Here is a 21,375-nt window from a genome sequence, read left to right as displayed (position 1 = left end):
TGGACGATGGTTTGGTTTGGTTTGTTGTGCTGGTTCGTTGGTGTACTTTTGCTGTTCATATTTTTGAACAAATGAAGCTCGGACGAAGCACGACCACGACGAAGTCAAGAAGCTGGGATGATAATTTTCTTTGGGTCATTTTTTCCTTGCATTTCATCTCACATTACCTTTTTTTTTTTTTTTTCAATCTCATGGTAATGGCTGGACGGACTATTCTTGGGGGACATTTGCATATTTTCTGGAGTTTTTGGGTTGGGAGGCCGTGGTTGATGGTCAGCAGAAACAACAACTGAGGGTTGTGAAGGATTGCCGGGGGGGTATAAACGAGGCATTAAGAGAGGTAGATTAGAGTTGTACTGTGTGGTAATAGTGTAAAGAGTATTATGACATGAAAAACACTGTCTTTGCTTTGTAGGTTGGACCTGGTATGGTTTCACTTCTCGAACATACGGTCTTCTGAGTGAATATGGTTTTTTGGGCGGTATTGGTTGCTTTCAGTCATCCAGTTGTTGATATGAGTCAAATAGCACACATGATTGTCTTCTAACATGTTAAATGGATATGCCATTCTGCTCTACATCAAGTAAGCTTTCCGCACAGCGAAACCCATGTTAAATCCACCCGGGTATTATGTTAAACCATATTCGCCACCACATGTATCCCTCTATGTGTTGAATCCTTCTCATCTTCACCTCTCTTACATCTTTTCTGATATTTTCTCATCTCTTCTCCTCCAACTTGCTCTTACTCTCTAACCCATACCCCCCAATCCCCAAATTCCCCGAATTATAACTCAACCCCTCCGGCCCCCTCCTCAACTGGTCTCTCGGCCCCCTTCTATCCAAGTCCTCTTTCAACCACCTTAACACCAACTCCCCTAGCCGACTGTTTCCCGTCTCTTTTTCTCCCCCCAGTTTACTCTCCAACATCTCCTCCGTCGTCCCCCACTCCACCACCGTCCCAAGATGCATATGCACCAAATGCGTCGGCCACCCCGCCAAATTATCCAATATGTGCGTCGCATACACAACCGTGCACTCCCTCTCCTCCGTCTCCTTTTTCAAAAAGCTCAAAAACTGACTCCGGGACCAGACGTCCAGGTCGACGGTGATTTCATCCAATAACAGGATCGTCCACGGCCGGACTAGGCCCATGGCGAGCTGGACCCTGCGGCGCTCGCCGTCGGAAACGGCGTGCATCCTCCACCTGGTATCGATGTCGAGAACGGCGACGAGCTCGTCACGACGGTCGGGGTATTGGTCCCCGCCGACGGAGCGGAGGAGCTCGTCGACGCCGATGTCGGTGCGGACGATGGCGTTGAGGACCCATTCCAGGCCGAGGTAGGTCACGCCCTCGAGGCCGACTTTGAAGGGGTCGTTGCCGCCGATGGTGATTGTGCCTGCTGGCGCTAGGCGTTTTCCCGCCAAGAGGCGGAGGAGGGTGGTCTTGCCTGCGCCGTTGGCGCCGATCAAGAGGGTGCGGGATCTGGGGGGGAGGGAGAGGGTTATGCCTGAGAGGCCGGCGGAGCGGTCTTGGAAGAGGTAGGAGAGGTTGTTTGTTACTACCGAGGGGGGGCCGGAAGCGGGGGCCATTTTTGATGGTGTGATTGTGTGCTGCTGTTGTGTTTTGTCAAATTGATGTGGTGTTGTTATGGGATTGTGAGATGTAAAGGTGAGTTGAGCCTCAATTGCAGTGTGAAAATCTCACTCGACCACAAGGCTTTTGAAAGTTGAGAGATGGAAAGAGGCAAATCAGGTGATGGAGATCGCCTTTATCGCAAGATATCTGACCTTCCTAAAACAAAACCTTCCTCAAAAAAAAACAACACCAACGTTAAAAACCTGCCACCGGATCCAAATCTTGGCCATTGCCTACCCGTAAGGTGGAAAATAAAAGACCGGAGTATCCTCTCCTGAACTACATCTCACCAACCCTCCCAAAGCTCGTCTAAAGAGCAGTTGGATTTGTCTCGAGGAGTGGAGGGGCAATAAAAGCGGGGCAGCTCATCCAAAGCTCCCGTCTATTCATCACATCACACAGAGCTTGCTGCTCCCTTCTTTTCTCTCACAAAACTCTTGATTTTTCTTGCCAATAGCAGAGCTTCAAGCATAAACCACAAATTCACCCAAGACTGTCACATACGACCATAGACAACTGAAAATACGGGATCCCGTCCGCTCTCCCCTAGTCAAACAGTTGATCGGCAGATTAGTACTCAGGTGGGTGACCACTGGGGAATCCCTGCTGTTGTATGTTTTACTGCTTTTGTCAGTCTATTTATTGAGTCTTGGCAACTCCCGAGTTCCCCCTTTTTAGTTAGAGAAGAAAGATATATAATTTTTACTACTATTTCAAAAATAAAACATGAAAAAAGATTTAATGTAAAATAGCCTGAAAATAACTATAAATTACATTTTTATTGTCATTTTTTTTTTTTCAAAAAAAAGAAAGTAAATATTTGGAATATATATGTAGGGCGCTAGGAAAGCGATGCGAGCGAAATCGAATCCATCTTGGAAAGTCGGAGCAAGTGTTGGATTTTTGGATTTTCTTCTCAAGGTTAGGGGTTTAGGTGGCCAGAGGGGGTCCCTGCCAGATCGAGGGGGGGCCCCAAACAAAACTCTCTTTAGTTATTAGCCAGCAAACTGCGGATTGGAATGTCAGTTTGTTAATTTGTTTACGGCAAGGCTGAGGAGCGTATCAATGGGTGGTAATGCGGGTTCATTTGTTCAAACTGAAAAGGTTCGGGGGGCTGATCTTGGTGGTATTTAATTTAGAGACGAACTGACTTTCATCAGGAGCCGACGGGCTTGGTTTCCTTGAGGTAGTTGCAAAGATTGATCGTCGCTGACGGACGGTTATGGTCTCTTTGAGTGGCGTTATTGGGAAGTATCCTGATGCGAGTTGTGAGGCGAATATGAAGAGAAGAAGTAGAAACAAGACAGGACAGGATCACGTCACATAGCAAACATGATCTTGACCTAGGCAGGCAGTGAGTATTTGATGAGGCGCAGGTTCTCCATGATTACTCTCTCGCTCGAAGGCTTCTCAAAAAGAACTTGACGGTTTCATGCCCCGGAGTATGAAGCCTGGCGCCAACATCATGGTTCGAGCGGGCCCAATAATGGACTCGTTGGAGATCGGGTTATATCTCTTGCTTTGGACGGTTATTCGATATACGTATTGTGATGGGAACAGATTTACTTGCTGAACCCTACCAAGCATGGGCTTCTCTACAGAGCAGCGTAAGTGATCCTTGAGTATGGCCCGGCTTCGATCATGACTCCCAGAGTATTGACCAGAGTTTTCAGCGCGACTATCAGTCATACCACGGCCACCAGGTCCGACCAAAGGGACTCCTGATCGCTGAGATCGTTACAGACAATGACCGAAAGGGCGTCAAGATCCTTCCGGGAGAGGTCTTTTGCCGGATTGAGTTTGAAGATGGGATCCTCTGCCCAACCGCCAAGAGTTTCTCCTCCACATCTGGACTGATCTGCCATATACGCGGTCAGCACGAGCTGGATATCCAGACTTGGGATGGCAAGTGGGAGGGTTGTGATGCTGAGGAGAGGAGCAAGGGTGGGAGGCCGACTGGGCAGGCTATTGCTAAGGCTTTGGGTAAGTCTATGAGATGAAACAAAAAAAAATTTCACTGACTTTTGTTTAGTTGTGTATAAACAGTGGAATAAGTTGATTTCTGCGGAAGATGAGGCGGCAGAGGAGGCTGGGAAGCAGACAGTCAACCAACGGTTTGCAGAAGAACGTGCCGATAAGGCTCAGAGATTCGGTGAGAAACGTGAGTAGAAATGGTGATATTTCTTTCTTGGTCTTGGGGCTAATAGTCATTCAGAATCACGAAGCAAGACAATGCAGGCCGGCCTGGATCACGAAGCAACTAAGAGCACCGAAGACATTCGATTAAACACAAAGTATTACTTTTATCGGCCGAATAAGGACAGATGGCCCATCAACCATCGAGGGAATGATGTGGGAATCCTCTCTCCTTGTAAATAACTAATCTAGAGAGGTATACTGATAGTACGGTATACAACAGGCTCCTAGGAAAGAGGCATACCGGTTTCTCAAAGAAGATTATCCAGACAACATTGAGCGCGAAGGTTTAATCCGACATGCGGTTAGGTGCAGCGACTGTAGGTATGCTGGATGTAAGAAGTTTGATACTGGGCGAGGTATTTAGAGAACTAATAACACTAATATTAATCTAACATATAACCAATGCAACTTCAATTTCCACGACTGCATTTATGTGCAGAAATTCGGGTTCTTGAAGGCTGCTTTGGCAGCGCATGTCTTCGATAGGGAACCGTACGAAGGACCCCCTGAGGATGGCGTTCCTAAGGGTTGGGAAGGGTCAACTAAGCAAAGTAGAGTAATAGCAGCTTCATGGGTCTGTCGGTAGAATTTTGGTTATACCTAGGTACCTTAGAGTCATTCAACGATACACAATCAAAGACGGTCAAAAAAAAGATCGCATTCCTGTCTATCAAAGAAGGGGCGTCTAAGTCTAATTCCCCATGCAACACCACCATGTTGGCGAGCGTCAATCAAAACGGTGGGTTCCAAAGTGAAGAAAAAACGAAGAGGTACAAAGGCTACCCCCGAATCACCAAAACCTCCCGCTCCCAACCATCGATTCCTTAACAACCATACTCAATAAACAGCCAGCTCTTGTCATTCAGCTCGAAGTCGACCAGGCCTATGGCCGCAACCTCGATTATAAACAGCCTTATCCACTCGCAAGGAAAACTGGCGATGGTCAATTTGACCGCTTTTGTGGTCTTCTTGTCAGGCAGGGCGGAAGAAATCCGGAATGTACCGAGGACGGGGCCAACTTCGGCGCCGTGTTCGTTAGAGTGGAAATCAACCACGTTGATGGGAAGGGGGCTACGGCCATCCTCAACGCCAGAGTCGATAATCGGATAGCCGGCCGGGAAGTCGGCGATGAGAGAGCAGGTGCCGTGGGTACCGTCGGGGAGGGAGAAAGTCAAGACTTCGGGTTCCACGGGTTCATTGGAGTGGGTGGCGATGTGGACCTTGTACGATTCCGACTTCACACGCTGGCAAGTGGATTGGTCGGTATGAGAGGTGGGGGCCGCAAGGGAGAGGCCGGCAGCGGCTGACAGGGCGATGAAGAGGGTTGAGAAATGCATCTTGAAGAGTGCAAGAGGGTGGTCCGACTTTCAATTTGAGTGTAGGCGCCGGCCGAGGTCGCAGTTAAAAGTGTAAGGTAAGAGAGGCTTGAGGCTATGATGATGTTAAATAGAGATGAGACTTGTTTTAGGGGAGAACCGGTATCTTATAGACATATCCTCTAAGGTCTGACTGGCATGATGGAGAGTTCATCCGAAGGTTGAGCAAGGACATCACCGCCTTTGTTGCTCCACAGCTCGTTGGTAGTCGAGTGCTCCAAGTGCGAGGTCGAGGACAATGGGATTAAGAGCATGGCGGACTATCCGGAGAACATTTCTGGGCTAGTCGGCCGTGCGGATGTTGTGTATGATAGTGTTGGCGGTAGTGACGTTCCTCCCTCTTGTTGGTCGTGGATCCAAGCAGCTTAGGCGGCGTATGCCTTTGGTAAGGAGTTATACAAAGATGAGATGAGTTGCCCCCCGTAAGCGTTCAGTCAGGTCAGGCCAGGTTACTCCTAAAGCTTAGGCCCCATAGGATGTAGTTGTGTAGTTTATGTGATATGTGGGTTTTCGTGGCCGTTTTGCTTCAATACATCACCTTTTTCTTCTGGCCTGGGTTCCTTAAAAAAGGGAAACCCTTGTGATTGCGCCCCGAGACTTGGGAGGGAATTAAGTAAAGAGTGCATAGGTACGCTTGGACAGTTCACAAATATGCGACCCTCATTCTACAAATCACTATCATCTGACAATGTCCTCATGTTTCAAAGTTCACTAATAAAATCCCCTTGCTGTCTATCAAAGAACAGGGAGCGTCTGAATCTCTAACCCCCATGAGATACCCCCATGCCGCTGAGCTTCCATTTAAATGTGGCTCCCAAAGCTGGTACGAAGGACGCACGCCATATTCCCGATTACCCACAAACCCTAAATCACCAACGTCCTCATCTCAATAAGTGGTTGCTTAGCAGCTATATTCAATGAAGAGCCCAGCATCCGCCGTGTTCTTGAACTGAACCGAACCCAACTCGGCGGCCTCAAAATGGTAAGTCATCTTCTCCCTGCAGGCAAAACTGTTGATGGTGATCTTGACTGCCTCCTTAGTCGTCGGACCAGGCAAGGCAGAAGGGAAGCGAACGGTACCAACGAGGGAGTCGGGGGTGGGACCATCAACGTCGGTGACGTTGACAGCAATGGGGTTGCCGCCTTGCTCAACCGAGGAGTCTCTAATCGAATAGTCGGCCGGAAAGGCCGCAATAAGAGAGCAGGGACCACGGGCGTTGGCGGGGACGTTGAAAGAGGCATTGCTCGAGCGGTAGAGGTGGATCATATCGGGGCGGTAGGTAACGTTCATTCCCTGGAGATCGGACTGGATACGCTGGCAGGTGTCAAGGTGGCGCCAGAAGTAGGGGCGGCAAGAACGAGGCCGGCAGCAGCTGAGAGGGTCATGAAGAGGGTTGTTAACTGCATTTTGAAAGGTTGGTTGGTTGTTTAAAAGTGGAATAGTGTGTGATGTGTGAGTTGGTCTGGAGGTGATGTTGAGACTGTGGTGGTGATGATGGACAGAAAGGGGATATGACCTGGGAGCTTCACACCTTATATACCTAGTGATCTTCTCAAGGCCTACCTGGCACGATGAAGAGTTCATCCAGAAATTGGACAACCGCATCGCCATCGCCTTTGTTTTGTCACCAGCCTCGCGGATCGTTTAACGCTCCAAGTCCGAGGCCAGGAGCAATCAGAATAGGGGGACATTGTTAGCTCTGCTCAACGAGCGGCCGATAGTAGGTAAACGCATAGCCTACTCTGAGATTATCGGCCGTATGAGTGCTGCGTCCAACAAGGGTTGTGGTGTCTGTGAGAGCTCCTCGCTCTGTGTGCTGTGACCATTGTGATGTCTCCGGCATGTCGACTGTCAATCCTTGCTGGACAGTTTGGTCAAATGTAAGGCCGAGGAGTAAGCTCCTTAGCCATATCTCGAGCGACTTACCTGGGTGCTCCGTCTTCACCACTACGGGTAACAAGAATCGGGACCATATAATAGGTTGCTCTTCCGAGCTCACGAGGCGCGTCCCGGCCGAGTCATCTTGTTTGGGTTCTCTCTTGCACTGGATGACATTATCCTACTAGCAATCCTGAAAAGTCGATGAAAATCCAAATGTTCTTGTAGCGTTTCGCATCATCGTAGATACGCACTGGTGTGAAGTTCAAGAAAGAACCTCTCATCAAGCTAGGATCACAGACCGTGAAGCAAGAGAGATACACCGCAAAAGGCCGTTGCCTTCGGATTTGTTTGCTAACAAGATCGGATTCCGCTTACATGGATGAAGATGAAAATGTGATAAAAAAGATGGTTCAACAATGGGCTCATCATATGGCGAAACTCCATCACCGACATTCATCAAATAACATGGCTCGATGGCCGAGCGGTCTAAGGCGCTAGACTCAAGATATCTCAATATCTTCCTATCAGTATGGCAGGTGCATTCTAGTCTCGAAAGAGGCGCGCGTTCGAATCGCGCTCGAGTCAATTTACTTTTGTATTTTTGTCCTCTTGTCCTTTCCTGTACTCGGGCGGTTGAAGGACAAGTTTTGCTTCGCTGGGGAGGACAAGTACGAACCGTTTTCTTTTGAATCATCTCGAGAGCTTGAGCAGAGTAAGACACCAACCAAGGCAATCTGAAGAAAGCCACTTGGGACCATGGACAATGTAATCCGGAATCTGGGTGGGCCAATGACGACCACGACATCTGCTCCACTTGCCTACATTGTCTTGCTTGCTTGCACATGTCCCAGAAACGGGATGCGAACTCAGGGCGTCATGACGTTGATTTATTGGGTGAAGCCACGCGACGTGGCTTTTGACTGAACTTTAATCCGTGAACCTCTCCGGCCTCGATTGTTTACTTTCCCGCCTTTCTGCAACAGTTGACGTCTTGAATCCGTATCCCGATCATTTGGTTCACCAATTGACTTACACAGCTTCACCGCGCCAAGCCATCAACATGAGTGCCGCTCCCGAAACCCAGAAGCCAACCAACATCACTGGTGAGGGAAAATCAAGTGAGCAGGAGACGACCCCTCTCAGCAAGCAATATGACACCCCCCTCGGACTTGCCCACACAACCATGCAGGAGCTCAAAGACCGCATCAAGCTTCACTACGACCTAGCAAGCGACTACTACTTGAACCTCTGGTACATCTCCAGCTCATAAATACTTTACTTACATTGTCACGACACTCACTAACAAACCCCCCCAGGGGCGAACACATCCACCACGGATACTGGCCCCCCTCCTCCCCCGACCTCCCAAAAGAAGAAGCCCAAATCAACCTCATCCGCCTCCTCCTAGAAACCTCCCAAATCCACACCTCCCCCGCTCCAACCTCACCACCCCTCAAGATCCTCGACGTAGGCTGCGGAATAGGCGGCACCTCCCGCTTCCTCGCCCGCGAGCTAGCCGCCCACGTGACGGGCATCACCATCTCCAGCAAGCAGGTCCAAAGCGCCAAAAAGCTCTCCGACAGCAGCAGCAAGCAGTACCCAGACGGGGAGTACATCCCCCTCGGCCCCGGCAAAGTCCGCTTTATCGAGCTCGACGCCGAAACCCTCGGGAGCTACTTCACCGGCCCGGACGACAAGTTCGACATTGTCTGGATCTCAGAAGCGCTCTCTCACTTCCCCAAGAAGGATCTCTTTTTCAGGAATGCGTTTGATGTGCTGAAACCAGGCGGGAAACTGGTGCTGGCGGATTGGTTCAAGGATGAGGGCTTGACGCAGGAGCAGTTTGATGCGGATATTAAGCCGATTGAGGATGGGATGCTGCTGCCGCCAATGTGCACGGTGAATGGATATGTGCAGTTTGCGAAGGAGGTCGGGCTAGAGGTTGTGGGGGGACCGAAGGATATCAGTCAGGAGGTGAAGAAAACATGGTAAGTTTCCTGAACAAAATAGTCTCGAGGAGGTTGGCTGCTAACACAATGGTGTAGGGATATTTCTTGGTCGTTGATCCAGAACCCGTCCTTGTGGGCGTTTGCTTTCAGCCAAGGCAGAGATGGCATTGCCTTTTTGCAAGCATTCCGTGCCATGAGGAGAGGGTATGCCAATGGCAGCTTCCGGTATGCTGTCATGGGGTTCGCGAAACCATGATAGATCCCTGTTTCGATCTTGCATTGAGAAACTTTTGTACAATTGCGCCCCTACATTGCATCCTTAGCTAGAGCAAAATTATTGATGACCAGAAAGGTTTTATTGAGTGTTTTGTTCCGCCGCCATCGCCCGCCGAAACACCTGATGAAATATGTATGGATATCTTTGCGCCCGCCCTGTCCCTATCTCGCATGTCCCCAATCATGTGTGGTATCATGACTGCTCCCGCCGTGAATGCATCGCGTCTTGATTACGTATCGTTGCACTGGACTCGATCCCGGTCCCCGTTGATTCGGTTTATTGGTATCTCGTCTCTGTCGTTCGTGTCCTTCCCTTCTCCCGGCCAATCATCTCCCGTTCGAAAAAGCAGATTTACGCGCCACCGACGAGGATGTTGTTAAGGGGAACGTGGATGAGCTTGACGAAGTAGCCGACGGCGCCCATGACTGCATAACTGTTAGTCAACTGTATTCGGTATTGGTAGCTGTAACTAGACCGGACATACTGAGGAAACCGACGCCAACGGCTTGCGAGATCTTGAGGAACTCCTTCTGGTCGGCTGTTCAATCGTTAGCATGGTGACACCCCGGCTAAGAGACAATGCATAGACAGACGCTTCTGGGCCTTGTGGATGAACTGGATACCGTCCTTGAGGAACTCGCGAGGGACGTCGAGGATTTCTTGCACTTGGTCGGACATTGCGGCGGTTTGTGTGTGGGTAAAAAATGAATTAAAAAAGAGTTAAGATCAATTGATTGATGGTTGCGTGCGTGCCGGCGTGGAAAGGGAAAAAAATGTCGTTGGGCAATTCGGTCGTCTGCTGAATTGTCGCGTGGTGTACAGACAATTTGGAGAATGGACTGCTGGAAGGCCACCTGGAGAGAGCTGCCAGCTTCGCCTTACCAAATCTGCCACATCGCCTCAAGATTTAGCGTAGGGGTGAGTTCGACAGGGGATGCCGGACCACAAGGTGGCCAGTGCGCCCCATTCACTTACACTTTGATACGGGAAATCTTCGGTTGACTGTTGGATGGCTCTCCAGCCAGCAACTTCTCAACTCTGTGTTCCCTTCTCTCTCGAAGAAATATGGACCATTTCACGGAGTCTTCCACGCATATACCGCCAATTTCGCCTTACAAGGATCAGCCAGCTTTTGATACTTTGCGCTTGCGCATCGGACAGACCGACAAGGCCCCACTCATTTACCTCATCCGATATCGAACCCAGCCTCGGAGCGTTCCGTGAAGCTCTCACGGGCCGGAGGATTATGTTCGGAGGTCGGCGGAAGTACGCCGCTACCCTACACCCACACCATCTCGAGATCCTGCGAAAATCCAAGGACAGGAATGTGATATCGATATTCCAGACGCCTTCATGACCTTCATGGCCTTCTCGCGGCCTCAATACTTCATCAGTACTTCATCAGTCAAATAAGCATCGCAGCAATCATCCCGCATCCGATCGCAATGTCTCAGTGTGCCAAGACAGCGGGGCAGCTAAAGTGCGGAGCACCGCCGATCGAACAGCCCGGATGACCTCCCGGAACGAATTACTTTACGGAACCACCCACCTTTGAGGTCCAGCTCTGAGACATGCAGACTTCACAGCTGTTGAGGCCATTCACAACATGCATGATAGGCCGAACAGGACCAGGTCACGGCGGTGAACATCTTGCTGTATGGGTACAGGTCTCGAGCTCGGTCGTCATCGGGCCCCAATGGGGCCTATGATCAACTTTGTGTGACGTGCAGTTCCTCCCACACTGGTACGGCGCTTGGGGATTCATGGCCGGCATGGCCGCTTGCAGGGCCGGGCGTTGACGGGCCTCGCTCTTGGGGTTGGGTGATGACACTGGCCTCAAACTGCTCACTGACTTCTTCCCCAACATTTCACAGCGTGGGGTATTTGAAAACAAGAGCTCGCTGGCACTCCAGTATTGGCTAGTTGTTCCCAAGAAGCGAGGTAGTAGATGATATCTGTCACCATTCTAACTCAGAGGCTACAGAGTCCGGTCGTGTGTGTTGCATACTGCCGAGTATCCATCGCAGCCAATCGTCATGACTGCAGGTATTCCAGTCCCCTCTTTCGGGCATGGCATCCGCACCTCACGGTGATCCGTTCTAGCCGTGATGTGCCTGCTCGAGGCGAAATTCACTCTCCGCTGTCCGTGCCTGCCCTTCTCAGCAAGCAGGACTGCTGCCCAGTGGCTGACCCTTGATTGCCCCCGCAGAGTCATGGTCCGACTTGATGGGAATAGGCTTTCAAAAGCTGCATGTTCCCCCGGCATGATATCTCTCGCCTCTTGTTCCTTTCTTTCCATCCATGTGGTTTCTATCTTTATCTTGCACCCTTTGTCGTCCTCTCCGAATTCTCAAAGAAGAAGCCTTCGACCAATCACCAACCATTCCAGAACAAACGTCATCCGCCTATCGAGGCTGGCCTTTGTTTGGCCAAGATCGAAACAACAATCGATTGATCGCACTTGGCCGGCGTCTCTCGACCTGCCGCGCGCCTGTTCTGCTCACCTTCGCGGGGCTGCCCCACAAAATAACCTCAACCTAGGTGAGCCTAAGTGGCCTCATAACCACTCGTTGACTTTCGCTTCCTCTACCCGAGACCGAAAACCTTCCCAGCAGCACCAAATGTTGTCAGCCTTGACAGTCTGTTGCTGGTCTGGACTGCGGGCCAAGTTAGGCTCAGTTCCGTCTTTTCCGTGGAAATCCGTACAAGGCAAGGCCTCGTCTGATTTCCCATGTCATATAACAATGCCATTCTCAACGGTCGTCAAGTGGCGGCCCTTTTATGTCGGTCAACGTTTCGCACCGCTTTCACTGCCCTATTCTTTGTGCTGGTCACTTGATAAACCCTCGACGGCCACGTACTCGCACCTTCGCCCCCTCCCCTTCTGAGGATCTGCTCTCCTCGACCGAAATCGTCTTTATTTTTCCTTTTCTCTACCCTCTGTCTCTGGGAATGCCTGGTGTATCCCCTCATTTGTCTCATATTTAATTTTTTATTTTACCCTTCCTATCGCTTGTTGATCTTCATTGTTCAACACCCCCAGGGTCCTTCTTGGCCCATCAACTCATTCACTTCCGTCCGGCCCGCTATATCCGGACCTTCGCACCACACAGCAACACAGTCCCACAGTGGCGGCTAGGCATCGTCATCAGCACACTCTTTGCTTGAATACATAAACACCAACTAAGACGTTCTTCACGATGCGTAGACCAAGATTCAGAAAGTCTCCTTCGACGAGCTTCTCAACGATATCCGAAGATATGGCTACGCCTCCCAGAAGCCCATCACAAACCTCCACACGAATCAGGGACACGGGGTTCCCCGATACATTCTGTGGAAGTAAGTTATGAAATACCCAAGTCCTTGTATTGTTCAGACTCGCTAACAAGATGCCCACAGATAGGAACACCACCCTTCCTCACCCTGACGCCAAGATTGGTCCTGATGCATGCATCACGGAAGACGATGTGAATGTGGGCAGGGCACTCATCAGGCACAGGATGTCCTTCCAAGTTCAGACTGAGCGACCATATGGTCGATCTCTTAGCCTGTATGACCGCAAAGTCAGCGGCTCTTCTGACGAAGGAGCTCTGGCTACTCTAGGCCGCATGGCTTTTGGGTCTATTCGACCCAGTGCTGAGCAACCCGCTGGTATTCGACCGACGTCTCGGGACGGCCATAGTGTCACCACCTCCGACGGCACAGGCTCGCCTCCACACTCCCCAACCCGCCAAGTGAAACAGGATCCAAGAGACGCAGCCAGGGATCCTAGAGACGGACGCCGACATCGTCGCAGGAGCAGTCTCATCAACAGGCTCTTGCACAGATAGAACAGCAGAAGCCGGGGAGTTCGACGGAAAATTCGCAATTGGTCTTTCGATATGGGGGGGAAGGCAAGGGATACCTCTTCGGGGGCAGCATTTCTTTTACGAGCGAGGAGTTCCGGTAACAATTATTTTGAGCATATGCATTTACATGGAAGGGAGCCGCATGAGCAGCACCACGGGAGTCAACAAAACATGGGAAAAGCTGGGCGTAATTCGACAAAGAAGAAGCACACGCCGCAGAAGAAACAGACGAAAGGGAAGCGACAGCATGCAGACTGTATGTCGTGTTTCTAGTGGGTGATATGGGCAGATTATCACCTGGCCTTCTGCTTGAGGCAGAGACTTGCTGGGTGGTCTACTAGTTACCTACCTAGTATCCATGGCTTTTCGCAAATACTCCGTATTGGAGAATCATTAATTGAACATCATCTCAGTACTCATTGATTTGGAACCATACTTTGCCCGGTGTTTTGGCCCAGTGGTCATACGTGAAGCTTGATCGTTTATGTGGTGGCCAAAAGCACAACCCGGAAATATTTCGATCTCATCAGTATGATGGCAAAATGCTTTCCTTGGAATTTCGCCCTACATAAACCCAGAGATATGCAACCACGAACGACGCTCTCACACTTTGCTGTTATGCCCCATATATGCCCAGACATAAAATGATGCTACTGACAAAAAGATGCTTTCCCCCAAAACCATTACTCCCTCTCACTCATATCATTCCCCCTCCAACAAAGAGGAAATTTAGCTCCCCCGGTAAGTGGAATAGCTATACGGCGCCAGCAACAGCGGGACATGATACCTCTCCCCCTCGGCCACGTTGAACACGACGTTGACCTCGGGGAAGAAGGTCTTGTCGGGCCCGCCAAAGTAGGACTCGGTGTCGAACTTGAGGACCCAGCGGGAGGGGCCCCTGATGGAGCCGAAGACGTCTTCGAGGGTGTAGACGGGGACCTCGCCCGAGGAGGTGGCGGAGGAGTAGGGGAGCCAGGTCTTGATGCGGCCGTCCTCGTCGGTGGTGGACTCGAAGACTGGTGGGGGGTTCAGGGGGCCGGGGGAGGCGGTGGAGGTAGAGAGGAGGGAGAGGGAGACGCGAACGGAGCGGGCGGGTTGGCCGAGGGTTGTGTCGAGGATGTGGCAGGTTATGCGGTCTTTGGTAGTTGTTGATTCGGTCATTTTTGCGCTTTGAGGGGGGTGGTGGTTAGATTGGATGTGAGGAGAGGGAGGGGGGAAAGTGAGGGTATCACGAGGGGGTAGTAGGCAGGCAATGACTTACACTGAGAGGTGAGCTACAAGCTGAGTGAGTGAGCGGTGGGGTGGTGTAGCAGGGGGAATGGGCTTATCAGAAGCGATAAGAGGAGGGGTTGTTGTTGTGATGAGTGAGCTATGTATAGAGAGAGACAAAGAAACAATGGAGAGAGGATAGGTAGAGGATATTTATAAACTTGAAAGTCACCATATAGAAAAGGATCGACAAGAAGCATTACACTACTAATACCCCTGGAATGGATTTGCTTGCGCTTTCTTGGGGGCTGATGCGATGGCCACATCGGTGCACCAATGCTCAACATCCACTCCAGAGAGCTTCTCAGCCCCGCTGCCACCGGACACAAGCGTCGGTATCTGCCGCTGTCCGCCTGCTTGGATGCCACCAGTTGGATACCTACCTGGCTTGGATACTTTGCACGGGGCTATAAAGTGTTGCATTGTTTCCTTTATTGCCTCCAGGTGAGGACAGACAGGACGTTGTACACAACGGTGGTATCCTCGCCTCACCGTGAGCTCGAACCACAACATTGATGATAAATGCGGCTCAGGCGAAACAAAAAAGTCACCGCTCTTCTGTCCGTCAACTATTGATCTGCCTGAGGGCGGCGAGATGGTCACGCTAATCAACAAAGGTGGTAGCTTTAGTAACCAAACAGATTCCGCTGTGTACCTGTTGTGGAAGTTCGTCAGCTTCAGCTTGGGGCCAAAAAAACAGTTTGCGTCGTAGCGATGCATGAAGCTGAGCTGCTTCTCCATTTCTTCCTTTCGAACTTCAAGACAAGATGCCTCCCATCAGATGCCAAGATATTACCCCACCAAATGAACCCCCCCTGTCGAGGTCGAGCTTGCCCCGCCACGAAGCCTGTGACGTTGCGGGCTGGCAGGCCAGACCCAGCGACGTCCACACCCGACGGTGGGTTTCCAGCTGTTTCCAAAGCCCCTTGGGACGCGACAACTTGGACCAATCTTGACCACCACTTGCACAGCTTGCCTTCTTTCTCTCTCTCTTCTTGAACGACCGTAATTCCGCAATCTCTCCAGAATTCCCGCCGCTACCTACACTCAGTAGACAACCGCCAAGATGTCGACCGCAGTCATCAACGCCGACGACGATGCTATGGAGCCCACGCTCCAGTCGATCCTCGACCAACGCAGCCTCAGATGGATCTTCGTAGGTGGAAAGGGTGGTGTGGGCAAGACGACAACCTCGTGCAGTCTTGCCATCCAGCTGGCCAAGGTCAGGCGCTCTGTGCTTCTCATCTCGACCGATCCCGCCCACAACCTGAGCGACGCTTTCAGCCAAAAGTTCGGCAAGGACGCCCGCAAGGTAGATGGTTTCGAGAATCTCTTCGCCATGGAGATTGATCCAAATGGAAGCATGCAAGACTTGCTTGCTGGACAGGCTGAGGGTGAGGGCGCTGAAGGTTTGGGGGGTATGGGGGGTATGATGCAGGACCTTGCCCTGTCGGTAAGTTATAAGAGTGTTTGTCAGTGATGTGTCAACCAGTCTGGCTAATACCGTACTTCTTATCAGATTCCCGGTATCGATGAAGCCATGTCCTTTGCCGAAGTCCTGAAGCAGGTCAAGTCACTCTCCTACGAGACCATCATCTTCGACACCGCCCCAACCGGCCACACACTCCGTTTCCTCCAGTTCCCTTCTGTTCTGGAGAAGGCCCTGAAGAAGATCTCGCAGCTCTCTAGTCAGTTTGGAGGAGTCCTGAACGGACTTCTGGGCGCCAACGGTGCCCTTCCTAACGGTCAGAACCTCGGTGAGATGATGGAAAAGCTCGAAGCCCTTCGCGCCACCATTTCAGAAGTCAACCAGCAATTCAAGGACGAGCGCCTCACCACCTTCGTCTGCGTCTGCATTCCAGAGTTCTTGTCTCTCTACGAGACGGAGCGTATGATTCAAGAACTGGCTAGCTACCAGATTGATACCCACTGTATTGTGGTCAATCAGCTTCTGTTCCCGAAGCCCGGTTCCGATTGCGAGCAATGCACGGCCAGACGGCGCATGCAAAAGAAGTACCTCGATCAGATTGAGGAGCTTTACGACGAGTTCAACGTGGTAAAAATGCCACTTCTGGTGGAGGAGGTTCGAGGGAAGGAGAAGCTGGAGAAGTTCAGTGAGATGCTGGTCAAGCCTTTTGTTCCCCCGTCATAGGATACAGGCGGATACCAAGCATGCTCAAACATTGATTAGTATTCTAAAGAACGAGAGAGGAAGATAGTTATCACTGCTTTGATGGGTCTCACCGAGAAAGGATACCCTGATTGTACATCAGCAACGCGGGGTGGTCCCTGGCAGCGGCAGATATTGAAGAGTCGGACTGGCCAGTGGCCGTACTGGCAGGCAGTGGACGTAGAACTCCCATTTCAATCGGGGGGGTTAACCTGGCTGGAAATCGCCGAGGACCGGCTTGCACAGTTCGAGGCGGGTGTTTTAGATTTAAGCTTTCGGGGAAGTCGTAGCGATAGGTGCAGCTGGTCTTTCTGACGCAGGTCGGCGATATTTGTGGCGACTGTGCAGATCAGGTCTTCCAAGGGCTTGGAAGGTGAGAAGATGGCCACGGTATAAATTGAAGCCTCCACCACCAAAGGAAAGGATTCAAACTGTTTTACCTTTTTGAAACGGGGCGGCTTTTTTATTTAATCTGCTGTATTGGGATGCTGAGGGTAGCGAAGAATTAGAGCATATAGCGAGCGAAAGTATGTGGTTTGCTTTCCAATGCAGTTTTGGTCCTTTTCCATGTTTGTAGATTTTTGTTTGAATATCTAGCTCAAGTTTTCATATGATAAGAGGAAGCTTCACTGGGATAAGGCACGGAAATCATGATTTATAAAGGATTTCAATTTGTATTCCCAGAATGTCAGCACAAGACTTGAAAAAACCAATCACCAACCAGTAACAAGAAAAATGAAACAAAAGGCAAGAGAGAAAGTGTGTGTGTGTGTGTGTGTCAAGTGTGTGGTATATATACACAAATAAAACTCAGTTTATCAATCCGAATTTCCCGGTTATTTCCTAATTTCCCTTCGCTTTCCCATTGCCCCTACTCCAGCATCCCATCCATCCATACCAATCCACCCATCCATCATATGTCCCTTTGCCTTGTTGAATAACCCCCCTTCCAACCTTCCCTATCCCGGCTCGTTTTGGACATCCCACCGCTTTCCTGTTTCCCGCTTGTTTTATTTTGTTGTGTGTGTGTGTGTGTGTGTGTGCTGTACGTTGCTGTGGAAAAAAGAAGGGAAAAAAACCAGGATAATTCCCAACCCCGCCATACCAAGCCACATTTGCTCCATGTGGTGTTGTTTTGTGGTGATTATTCATGTCACAACCAACCCCAATCCCGAAAACATCCCCCCCAAACCACAGCCCCAGATAAAGAAGATTACAAGAAGAATCAAGAGAGTGAGAAAAGAGAAAGAAGAAAAAACGCCAATGGGAAGAGTAATGCAACTTGCTCCTCTTGAAAACCCGGTCCCCGCTCCAAAAGCCAGATAGCTTCCCACGTTTCACACACACCCTTATGCTCGCTTGTTTGTGATGATGTATATACTCCCCCGCCCGGCCTCACCACCCTCATGATGAAAATCATTATCGTTACAAAAAAAAAAAAAAAAAAAAAAAAAACCCTCAGCCTGCTCAAAGCTCCCGGTAATCACTCGGCCTGACCCTTTTCTGGCGGTTCTGGTGGCGGTGCGGGTTGACTGGCTTCCGGAAGTAGGCGTCCTCGTCATCAGCCGGTTGGTGGGAAAAGTTCTTCATCATGCCGCCGCCGTTCATGCCCATACCCATACCCATCATCTGCTGCGGTGGCCTCTGCTGCTGCTGCTGTGGCGGGTGCTGGTTATGCTGCTGCTGCTGCTGCTGTTGTTGTTGCTGTTGATGCCCCTGAAACCCACCACCACTCGGCCCACCCCAGTTGTTGTGCCGTGGGTTGAAGTTGTTATTGTTGTTGCTGTTATTGTTAGGCATTCCCTGGAACCCGTTCATCATCGGGTTCATCATCGGGTTCATCATCGGGCTCATCATGTTCATCCCGTTCATGCTCATGTTGGGCATGCCGCCTGGCCCGCCAAAGCTGCCGGGCATGCCCCCAAAGCCGCCCATCATGTTCAGGCTCATGGGGTTCATGCCGGGGAACATCATCGGGTTCATGCCGGGCATGTTCATACCGGGCATCATGCCGCCGGCCATGGGGTTCATGCCGTTCATCATGTTGTTGCCGCCCATCATGGGGTTTACTGGTGGCTTCTGTTGAGTTGGCTGCATGGCCTTGGGCGCCTTGGGGATCTTGGGGTTCTCGAGGGCATCTTCAGCGGGCCGCTTCTTGGATGTTTGCTGGCTTGGCTCGTTGTGGACAGGTGTCGAAGTGGCGCTTCGGACCGAGGGGGTGGATGTCGTGGTTTGCTGCTGGCCAGTTTGCTGTGGTAGCGCGGCCGGGTTAGCAGGGGCCGGCGAAGGAGAAGCAGACTTCTTGATGTTTGTTGGTTCGACACCGGTGGCCTGGGCGGATTTGGTTGATGCTTCGCTGGGGCTTTTTGGGCTCTTGGAACCCTCCTTGGCTTTACTATCCCTGTCGGCAAGCAATTGCTTGAGCTTCTCGACTGCTTCCTCATCTGTCTTGAGATCATCAATCAAGACACCCTCTGCATTGCAGGCAGGGCAGACGAAGTCGCTCTCAATGAGAGCGTTGGTGATGCAGTCATTGCAATACGTCTTACTACAACACGGAGTCTTCATTGGCTCTATGAACATCTTCTTGTCGATGGAGCATTCCAAGCCTCTCTCTTGGACCTCCTTCTCCCCTTCCATAGCTGCCTTTGATGCCGCGTTGTTCGACTTGGCCTTGGCCTGGAACCTTTCCCATGACACCTTGTCAGGCTCTGCAATCACGTACTCTCCATCAGCATTGACCATGATGCCGGATGGTGTCTTGGAGTCATCTCCATCAGCATTCTGACCAAGCGCAGTTGCCTTGTCGACTGTCTTGAGGAAAGACTTGGGAATGCCAGTGGTACGCTTTACGCGAGGGCGGTTGTCGAAATCGGGATTGTCGTTGGTTGGGCAAAGCTGAATCCAGTGGCCTTTCTCACCACATCGGTAGCAGATATAGCCTTGGGGTGGGTCGTGGTCGGGAACATTGGCGGGCTTTTTGGGGCCACCCTTGGCGACATACTGTTGAGTAGCCATTTCCTCTTCTCTCGAGGTGAAGTGCTCGGTTTGGGCCTGGAAGACGGCAGCCATCTTCTCCTCTTCTGTCATGGCGCTGCTTAGTTGCGCTAGAGTGTTGGACTGGGTCTTGGCCGCTGGCTTTGCTGTTTGCTCCCTGCGTGACGAATTCTTCGCGTGGATGGGCATCTTTCCAGAGACATATCGAGCAGCGCCGCCTCTTCCGGGATTCTTCGGGGGCATACGCCGGGCGATGACAGTGGTGGACCGGGGAATGATGGAGGTGTCATCGTCATAGACTGCCATCTTGTTAGCTCGCACACCTTGAATGTGAAGCTGAACCTAGCTGCTTACCTTCTTTTCCATTTTCATCAGCATAGATGGCCAGGTCAAAATCTGTGCCGTCACCGAGGCCAGCGCGAAGAATGATCTCGCGCTTGAGCTCGAAAACAGAAATGCCTGTTCCATCAAAGGCCACTCGCGTTGGCTCTTTTTGCGACTTGAACTTGAAGAATACTGAAGACGCCATCTTGGGTCTGGTTGATGGTCGAAAATGTAGCTGTCAATTAGAGTCGTGTCGGCGCTCTCTTCTCTGCTAAACCTGCTCGCACACTAGGAATGGGTAAAGCGAAGCGAACTTGAATTCTTGATTCCCTAAACCAGGTGACGACGTTTTGCCTGTTTTGTTCTTCTTCTTTCCTCAACTCAACAGGTTGAATGGGAATCAATTCTGATATGCTCTCCGGGGGAGACAGAAAGCGCCTCTTGAATGGACGATAAAAAAAAAGGAAAAGTACAAAGACCCAGCGCTGCAGAAATAGCACTCTATTCAATTGAGCTGAAAAGCAGTGATGGATTCGTGTGCGACTCCTCCCTCCTAAAAAACAGCACCCCTTCTTGATCACTTGCCAACACTTGTCCCCAACGCTCTGTCAGCCAAACGAAAAGAAGCAAAAAAACAGACCCCACTCAACGCTAGCAAGCAAAGGAGATGCTCCTGCAAGCAGACTGGTGATGGCGCGATGGAAATGTGATGGCGATGGATTCCTGTGATGGATCGGTTAGATGGACGTTCGTTCCTCTGACGCGCCGCCCTTTTCGATGTCGCCGCTGCTTTGTCCTTGTTTCACCGTTGCGCCAATCCCGCGTGATGATCAAAGACGCAACAAAATTCTTCCAGATGCGAGAGGAAGATATTCGCGAGGAAAGCGACTGTTGCGATGGTCGATCTGCAAAAGGTTTTGGCGATGTGTTGCACCCGTCGTCGTTGGTTGTTGGAGCAAAAGGGCTGGTGGTGAAGAAGTCGAGAGCTCGGGGTTCGGTTAATTAAAGTTGGCCAACGGTCAGATGATTAATAGGTCAGCCGCGAGAGGAATGTTCCGAAGTCTGGGCTCCGCAAGCAGAAAGTCGGCCTAGATTATCAGGCAGAAAGTGGGGTTACGAGCCAGCCCGCTGGCAAGTGATGCATGTGGCTGACAGCAACAATCGAGACCTCACACAATAACAGCAGATTGAGGCACTCTCTATTGACTATTATCATGTGTGAGGTCAGGGCTGTTTTGACCTTTATCAGAGAGTTTGAGTATAAGTCCGAAATGCTTTTTTTGTAGTGAATACGGTGCGAACGTCATATCCTGCGGCTGAAACGCCGGTTGCACTTTACCTTCAAAGTTACACAGGGCGGTCTCCGATGGTAGTGGTGCCATAATGATGCTGTGCTCGAAAGGCTTCTGGAAATCCACTGAAAATGACGAGCAAGAATCTGGGAGA

General features: G+C 50.8%; 9 protein-coding genes and 1 non-coding gene across 10 annotated transcripts; 5 read left to right on the top strand and 5 right to left on the bottom strand.

Moving 5' to 3' along the window:
* Positions 1-965: 965 nt before the first annotated feature.
* Positions 966-1,545, top strand: QC762_210840 (uncharacterized protein; the record flags this gene model as incomplete). The annotated part of the gene is given in 3 exon segments (XM_062887983.1): positions 966-1,013; positions 1,149-1,340; positions 1,345-1,545. Coding segments are annotated over 3 exon segments (441 nt in total).
* Positions 1,546-3,223: 1,678 nt separating this feature from the next.
* QC762_210835 (uncharacterized protein) lies at positions 3,224-3,807 on the top strand (the record flags this gene model as incomplete). Its single annotated transcript, XM_062887982.1, is given in 3 exon segments — positions 3,224-3,245; positions 3,262-3,621; positions 3,671-3,807. 3 exon segments carry the CDS (start codon positions 3,224-3,226, stop codon positions 3,805-3,807), a joined length of 519 nt encoding a protein of 172 aa, XP_062746169.1.
* A 2,307-nt stretch (positions 3,808-6,114) lies between these two features.
* QC762_210830 (uncharacterized protein) lies at positions 6,115-6,798 on the bottom strand (the record flags this gene model as incomplete). Its single annotated transcript, XM_062887981.1, has 1 exon — positions 6,115-6,798. One exon carries the CDS (start codon positions 6,796-6,798, stop codon positions 6,115-6,117), a length of 684 nt encoding a protein of 227 aa, XP_062746168.1.
* A 764-nt stretch (positions 6,799-7,562) lies between these two features.
* QC762_0043370 lies at positions 7,563-7,680 on the bottom strand. Its single transcript has one exon. It is a non-coding gene; the product is annotated as a tRNA-Leu (tRNA).
* On the top strand, positions 7,600-9,405 carry QC762_210820 (uncharacterized protein). The gene is made up of 3 exons (XM_062887980.1): positions 7,600-8,346; positions 8,412-9,083; positions 9,141-9,405. The coding sequence occupies exons 1-3, from the start codon at positions 8,156-8,158 to the stop codon at positions 9,298-9,300; spliced, it is 1,023 nt and encodes a 340-aa protein (XP_062746167.1). The 5' UTR covers positions 7,600-8,155; the 3' UTR covers positions 9,301-9,405.
* QC762_210810 (uncharacterized protein) lies at positions 7,990-10,404 on the bottom strand. The gene is made up of 4 exons (XM_062887979.1): positions 10,297-10,404; positions 9,915-10,208; positions 9,806-9,859; positions 7,990-9,746 (listed from the first exon to the last, which is right to left on the bottom strand). Exons 2-4 carry the CDS (start codon positions 9,997-9,999, stop codon positions 9,673-9,675), a joined length of 213 nt encoding a protein of 70 aa, XP_062746166.1. The 5' UTR covers positions 10,000-10,208; positions 10,297-10,404; the 3' UTR covers positions 7,990-9,672.
* Positions 10,307-13,577, top strand: QC762_210800 (uncharacterized protein). Its single transcript, XM_062887978.1, has 3 exons — positions 10,307-12,660; positions 12,721-13,425; positions 13,523-13,577. The coding sequence occupies exons 1-2, from the start codon at positions 12,522-12,524 to the stop codon at positions 13,149-13,151; spliced, it is 570 nt and encodes a 189-aa protein (XP_062746165.1). The 5' UTR covers positions 10,307-12,521; the 3' UTR covers positions 13,152-13,425; positions 13,523-13,577.
* A 321-nt stretch (positions 13,578-13,898) lies between these two features.
* On the bottom strand, positions 13,899-14,882 carry QC762_210790 (uncharacterized protein; the record flags this gene model as incomplete). The annotated part of the gene is made up of 2 exons (XM_062887977.1): positions 14,431-14,882; positions 13,899-14,337 (listed from the first exon to the last, which is right to left on the bottom strand). The coding sequence occupies exon 2, from the start codon at positions 14,328-14,330 to the stop codon at positions 13,899-13,901; it is 432 nt and encodes a 143-aa protein (XP_062746164.1). The 5' UTR covers positions 14,331-14,337; positions 14,431-14,882.
* On the top strand, positions 14,805-17,153 carry GET3 (Golgi to ER traffic-related protein). The gene is made up of 2 exons (XM_062887976.1): positions 14,805-15,891; positions 15,958-17,153. Exons 1-2 carry the CDS (start codon positions 15,505-15,507, stop codon positions 16,588-16,590), a joined length of 1,020 nt encoding a protein of 339 aa, XP_062746163.1. The 5' UTR covers positions 14,805-15,504; the 3' UTR covers positions 16,591-17,153.
* Positions 17,154-17,261: 108 nt separating this feature from the next.
* On the bottom strand, positions 17,262-21,326 carry MPE1. Its single transcript, XM_062887975.1, has 3 exons — positions 21,269-21,326; positions 19,960-21,203; positions 17,262-19,904 (listed from the first exon to the last, which is right to left on the bottom strand). The coding sequence occupies exons 2-3, from the start codon at positions 20,132-20,134 to the stop codon at positions 18,076-18,078; spliced, it is 2,004 nt and encodes a 667-aa protein (XP_062746162.1). The 5' UTR covers positions 20,135-21,203; positions 21,269-21,326; the 3' UTR covers positions 17,262-18,075.
* Positions 21,327-21,375: the final 49 nt, after the last annotated feature.

Source organism: Podospora pseudocomata (genome assembly GCF_035222375.1).
Source record: "Podospora pseudocomata strain CBS 415.72m chromosome 2 map unlocalized CBS415.72m_2.2, whole genome shotgun sequence".
NCBI classification, from domain to species: Eukaryota; Fungi; Ascomycota; class Sordariomycetes; order Sordariales; family Podosporaceae; genus Podospora; species Podospora pseudocomata.
The sequence above is the reverse complement of the archived record's forward strand: the minus strand, read 5'-3'. Positions and strand labels throughout refer to the sequence as shown.

Coding starts and splice junctions, on each gene's coding strand:
- QC762_210820 (XM_062887980.1), top strand. CDS start 8,156: ATGAGTGCCGCTCCCGAAACCCAGAAGCCAACCAACATCACTGGTGAG. Junction 8,347..8,411: donor GACTACTACTTGAACCTCTG/GTACATCTCCAG, acceptor AAACCCCCCCAG/GGGCGAACACATCCACCACG. Junction 9,084..9,140: donor CAGGAGGTGAAGAAAACATG/GTAAGTTTCCTG, acceptor ACAATGGTGTAG/GGATATTTCTTGGTCGTTGA.
- QC762_210810 (XM_062887979.1), bottom strand. CDS start 9,999: ATGTCCGACCAAGTGCAAGAAATCCTCGACGTCCCTCGCGAGTTCCTC. Junction 9,860..9,914: donor CATCCACAAGGCCCAGAAGC/GTCTGTCTATGC, acceptor ACGATTGAACAG/CCGACCAGAAGGAGTTCCTC. Junction 9,747..9,805: donor CGTTGGCGTCGGTTTCCTCA/GTATGTCCGGTC, acceptor ACAGTTATGCAG/TCATGGGCGCCGTCGGCTAC.
- QC762_210800 (XM_062887978.1), top strand. CDS start 12,522: ATGCGTAGACCAAGATTCAGAAAGTCTCCTTCGACGAGCTTCTCAACG. Junction 12,661..12,720: donor CCCCGATACATTCTGTGGAA/GTAAGTTATGAA, acceptor AGATGCCCACAG/ATAGGAACACCACCCTTCCT.
- GET3 (XM_062887976.1), top strand. CDS start 15,505: ATGTCGACCGCAGTCATCAACGCCGACGACGATGCTATGGAGCCCACG. Junction 15,892..15,957: donor TGCAGGACCTTGCCCTGTCG/GTAAGTTATAAG, acceptor ACTTCTTATCAG/ATTCCCGGTATCGATGAAGC.
- MPE1 (XM_062887975.1), bottom strand. CDS start 20,134: ATGGCGTCTTCAGTATTCTTCAAGTTCAAGTCGCAAAAAGAGCCAACG. Junction 19,905..19,959: donor TGATGAAAATGGAAAAGAAG/GTAAGCAGCTAG, acceptor ACAAGATGGCAG/TCTATGACGATGACACCTCC.